This window comes from Oncorhynchus kisutch, unplaced genomic scaffold (genome assembly GCF_002021735.2).
Source record: "Oncorhynchus kisutch isolate 150728-3 unplaced genomic scaffold, Okis_V2 scaffold850, whole genome shotgun sequence".
Lineage (NCBI taxonomy): Eukaryota > Metazoa > Chordata > Actinopteri > Salmoniformes > Salmonidae > Oncorhynchus > Oncorhynchus kisutch.
In genome coordinates, this window is record NW_022262795.1 from 54125 (window position 1) to 60000 (window position 5876).

Here is a 5876-nt window from a genome sequence, read left to right on the forward strand (position 1 = left end):
CGGTAGAATGTCTAGATGAACGGTAGAATGTCTAGATGAACGGTAGAATGTCTAGATGAACGTTAGAATGTCTAGAATGTCTAGCCGCACGGTAGAATGTCTAGCCGCACGGTAGAATGTCTAGATGCACGGTAGAATGTCTAGATGCACGGTAGAATGTCTAGATGAACGGTAGAATGTCTAGCCGCACGGTAGAATGTCTAGATGCACGGTAGAATGTCTAGCCGCACGGTAGAATGTCTAGATGCACGGTAGAATGTCTAGCCGCACATAAAACATGTAAAGTATCAGAGGAAAAGTCCATCAGCAGCCCATGAAAATTAACATATATTTACCATATCAGAAACATTACATTAACATCTCATTAACATAACATGTGATCATGAAAAACTCTTTCAGAACATAAAAACATTATTATTAACCCAACACCAGAACATTAAAATGCTTAATTCTAACTTAATATCATTGTGAAATGAAAGCTGTATGACCAGAGAATAAGAGGAATGGTGGAACTGGTCTTGCAGAACACACAGAGAGTGGAGAGGCACTGGATACACAATCTGATTAGTTTCAAAATACACATTCAGAGAAAGACCTCTACACAAATTACATTTAGATGGCATTAAAATTACATTATTACACTTAGTCATTAAAGTGCTCTAAGGAGAAGGAAGGGAGTAAGGAACGGAGGGAGGATATAGAATTGGAACTGGGCCCATTGAGATGTGGGAAAGGGAACCCTAGTCAGTTGTACAGCTGAATGCATTTAACCCATTTGAATCAGAGGTGCGGGGGGGGGTGGCTGCCTTAATCAACGTCCACAACATCGGCACCCGGGGAGCAGTTGTTGTTGGGGGTAAACTGCCTTGCTCAAGGGAAAGGGTTCCTATGAGTAAATATACCATTATAGTGTTTGAATCGAGACAGATAACATGAGTCTACAGGTGCTAGCTGTGCTGGTAGACTTCCACTCATTCTGCTAATGCTAGTTAGCATTGACTCGTGAAACGACTTTTAACTTCCTCCAAACTACACACAGAGAAATAAATTGTATCAATGAGAAAAAACATCTTAATTGCTAGAATCTGGCACTATTCTTTACTCGGGGCTGTTCAGTTCTGGAGGCCCGAAACACTTCTGTTTCTGCAAGTTAATTACACTCACCCCTGCTTTTACTAGCAGTCTTCCTCTATCTAGTAGTGAATCTAAACTAGAGGAGGACGAGGAGGAAAGGAGGAAGAGGGAGGGGCAAGACATGATGGATTAGCAGGCAGTGATGTCATATAAATATATTATTAGGAAAACATTCATATCCTTGACCAGAAATATATGTCATATATATACATACTGGGACCACACCAGGATTATATACACACACACCAGCATACAGCTAGCAGAGCTGGGACCACACCAGGATTATATACACACACACCAACATACAGCTAGCAGAGCTGGGACCACACCAGGATTATATACACACACACCAACATACAGCTAGCAGAGCTGGGACCACACCAGGATTATATACACACACACCAACATACAACTAGCAGAGCTGGGACCACACCAGGATTATATACACACACACCAACATACAACTAGCAGAGCTGGGACCACACCAGGATTATATACACACACACCAACATACAGCTAGCAGAGCTGGGACCACACCAGGATTATATACACACACACCAACATACAGCTAGCAGAGCTGGGACCACACCAGGATTATATACACACACACCAACATACAACTAGCAGAGCTGGGACCACACCAGGATTATATACACACACACCAACATACAGCTAGCAGAGCTGGGACCACACCAGGATTACTTCATAGTATCAAGGAAACACCAAGAGGATGTAACTTCTTTAGGAAAACAGCCCTAATATTGGAAACATCATTATGTTTTCATTCATGTTTTTCCAAGCTATAAAACACTAGATTTTACATCCAGCAGGTTATTAAACATCATTATGTTTTCATTAATGTTTTTCCAGGCTATAAAATACTAGATTTTACATCCAGCAGGTTATTAAAGGACAAAAGAGTTGTCTGTTTCAGATATTCATTTTTCCATGGAAAAAAAATCTGTCAATACTGGTATGGTCACAGCCTTAAACCTATGTGACAGTGTTGGTCTCCACAGGTCCAGGGTCAGAGGTCAGGTGACAGTGTATAGTTCCTCCTTGGTGCTGTGACAGAGTGTGTAACCACAGACTCCAGGGCTCCAGGTGTTCATGGAGTCTGTCTCTCTGGGAGGCAGAAGGAACACCACACTAGAGGCAACCAGGACGTGCCATAGAGAGTGTGTGTACAGGTAGTTGTCCTCCGTCTCAGCAAACACGTACACACACACACCGACCAGCGCTGAGGCCAGGCCTGGGAGGAGAAACAGTACCCAACGCCGCCAAGAGGGGGGGTAGCACTGTTTCCTCTTCAGCCCTCGATACACCTGGAAACACACACATTATACAGTTACACACAACCTTAACCCTGGCAGGAGGCTAAAACACTGTCTCCTCTTCAGCCCTCGATACACCTGGAAACACACACATTATACAGTTACACACAACCTTAACCCTGGCAGGAGGCTAAAACACTGTCTCCTCTTCAGCCCTCGATACACCTGGAAACACACACATTATACAGTTACACACAACCTTAACCCTGGCAGGAGGCTAAAACACTGTCTCCTCTTCAGCCCTCGATACACCTGGAAACACACACATTATACAGTTACACACAACCTTAACCCTGGCAGGAGGCTAAAACACTGTCTCCTCTTCAGCCCTCGATACACCTGGAAACACACACATTATACAGTTACACACAACCTTAACCCTGGCAGGAGGCTAAAACACTGTCTCCTCTTCAGCCCTCGATACACCTGGAAACACACACATTATACAGTTACACACAACCTTAACCCTGGCAGGAGGCTAAAACACTGTCTCCTCTTCAGCCCTCGATACACCTGACCCCTCCTGTCTCAGCCTCCAGTATTTATGCTGCAGTAGTTTGTGTCGGGGGGCTGGGGTCAGTTTGTTATATCTGGAGTACTTCTCCTGTCCTATTCGGTGTCCTGTGTGAATCTAAGTGTGCGTTCTCTAATTCTCTCCTTCTCTCTTTCTTTCTCTCTCTCGGAGGACCTGAGCCCTAGGACCATGCCCCAGGACTACCTGACATGATGACTCCTTGCTGTCCCCAGTCCACCTGGCCATGCTGCTGTTCCAGTTTCAACTGACCTGAGCCCTAGGACCATGCCCCAGGACTACCTGACATGATGACTCCTTGCTGTCCCCAGTCCACCTGGCCATGCTGCTGCTCCAGTTTCAACTTCCACCTGACTGTGCTGCTGCTCTAGTTTCAACTGTTCTGCCTTATTATTATTCGACCATGCTGGTCATTTATGAACATTTGAACATCTTGGCCATGTTCTGTTATAATCTCCACCCGGCACAGCCAGAAGAGGACTGGCCACCCCACATAGCCTGGTTCCTCTCTAGGTTTCTTCCTAGGTCTTGGCCTTTCTAGGGAGTTTTTCCTAGCCACCGTGCTTCTACACCTGCATTGCTTGCTGTTTGGGGTTTTAGGCTGGGTTTCTGTACAGCACTTTGAGATATCAGCTGATGTACGAAGGGCTATATAAATAAATTTGATTTGATTTGATTTGATTTAGTGAAGACATCAAAACTATGAAATAACACATATGGAATCATGTAGTAACCAGAAAAGTGTTAAACAAATCAAAATATATTTGAGATTCTTCAAAGTAGCCACCCTTGGCTTTGATGACAGCTTTGCACACTCTTGGCATTCTTTCAACCAGCTTCAGGAATGCTTTTCAAACAGTCTTGAAGGAGGTCCCACATATGCTGAGCACTTGTTGGCTGCTTTTCCTTCACTCTGTGGTCCAACTCATCCCAAATCAACTCATTTGGGTTGGGGTTGGGTGATTGTGGAAGCCAGGTCATCTGATGCAGCACTCCATCACTCTCCTTCTTGGTCAAACAGCCATTACACAGCCTGGAGGTGTGTTTTGGGTCATTGTCCTGTTGATAAACAAATGATGGTCCCGCTAAGCTCAAACCAGATGGGATGGCGTATCGCTGCAGAATGCTGTGGTAGCCACATGCTGGTTAATTGTGACTTGAATTCTAAATAAATAACTGACAGTGTCACTAGCAAAGCACCATCACACCTCCTCCTCCATGCTTCACGGTTTTTCACCTGTGTATTTTCACCGGTCAATTACCACCGGTCTAATGTCTATTGCTCGTGTTTCTTGGCCCAAGCAAGTCTCTTCTTCTTATTGGTGTCCTTTAGTAGTGGTTTCTTTGCAGCAAATCGACCGTGAGGCCTGATTCACGCAGTCTCATTTGAACAGTTGATGTTGAGATGTGTCTGTTACTTGAACTCTGTGAAGCATTTATTTGTGCTGCAATTTCTGAGGCTGGTAACTCTAATGAACTTATCCTCTGCAGCAGAGGTAACTCTGGGTCTTCCTTTCCTGTGGCGGTCCTCATGAGAGACAGTTTCATCATAGTGCTTGATGGTTTTGGCCACTGAACTTGAAGAAACTTTCAAAGTTCATGACATTTTCCGGATTGACTGAACTTCATGTCCTAAAGTATTGATGTCATTTCTCTTTGTTGTTGTTTGAGCCAAAGACTTGGTCTTTTACCAGCTGCACCCCTAACAACACAACTGATTGGATGAAACGCATTAAGGAAAGAAATTCCACAAACTAACAAGACACCTGCTAATTGAAATGCATTCCAGGTGACTACCTCATGAAGCTGGTTGACAGAATGCCAAGAGTATGCAAAGCTGTCAAAGGCAAAGGGTGGCTACTTTGAAGAATCTCAAATATATTTTAATTTGTTTAACACTTTTTTGGTTACTCCATGAATCCATATTTCTACATGGTAGAAAATAGTACAAATAAAGAAAAACCCTGGAATGAGTAGGTGTGTCCAAACTGTTGACTGCTACTGAATGTATGGATGTGTTGTTACCCAGGAGGTCACCATGGATACATGGATGTGTTGTTACCCAGGAGGTCACCATGGATACATGGATGTATAGTTACCCAGGAGGTCACCATGGATGTATAGTTACCCAGGAGGTCACCATGGATACATGGATATATAGTTACCCAGGAGGTCACCATGGATGTATAGTTACCCAGGAGGTCACCATGGATACATGGATATATAGTTACCCAGGAGGTCACCATGGATGTATAGTTACCCAGGAGGTCACCATGGATACATGGATATATAGTTATCCAGGAGGTCAACATGGATACATGGATATATAGTTACCCAGGAGGTCACCATGGCCAGTACAGCACAGAGGATGGGTCCCAGCATGTTCCACAGTCCTCTCCGGTCCAGCTGCATGGACATCGCTATCAGCAGAGTACCGAGCATGAACAACATCTACACACACAACAAGCGTTAGCATCACATATCAAGTCTGAGTGTGTTTGTAGTAGGTCTGTGTGTGTGTGTGTGTTTGTAGTAGGTCTGTGAGTGTGTGTGTGTGTGTGTGTGTGTGTAGTAGGTGTGTGTGTGTGTTTGTAGTAGGTCTGTCAGTGTGTGTGTGTAGTAGGTCTGTGTGTGTGTGTGTGTTTGTAGTAGGTCTGTGTGTGTGTGTGTGTGTGTGTGTGTGTGTGTGTGTGTGTGTGTGTGTGTGTGTGTGTGTGTGTGTGTGTGTGTGTGTGTGTGTTTGTAGTAGGTCTGTGAGTGTGTGTGTGTGTGTTTGTAGTAGGTCTGTGTGTGTGTTTGTAGTAGGTCTGTGAGGGTGTGTGTGTGTAGTAGGTGTGTGTGTGTTTGTAGTAGTTATGTGAGTGTGTGTGTGTGTT

The 5876-nt window shown here is 44.3% G+C and overlaps 1 protein-coding gene across 4 annotated transcripts in view; it reads right to left on the reverse strand.

Moving 5' to 3' along the window:
• Nucleotides 1-308: 308 nt before the first annotated feature.
• The window catches only part of LOC116362587 (transmembrane protein 8B-like), a 37312-nt gene continuing 31744 nt past the window's right edge, over nucleotides 309-5876 (reverse strand). For 3 of the 4 annotated variants that reach the window (XM_031816667.1, XM_031816670.1, XM_031816669.1), the window contains 2 exons: nucleotides 5335-5451; nucleotides 309-2459 (listed from right to left, as the gene is read on the reverse strand). In XM_031816667.1, the coding sequence (XP_031672527.1) occupies nucleotides 2169-2459; nucleotides 5335-5451 (408 nt within the window). In that variant the 3' untranslated portion in view covers nucleotides 309-2168. The other variant, XM_031816668.1, reaches the window with a different exon arrangement.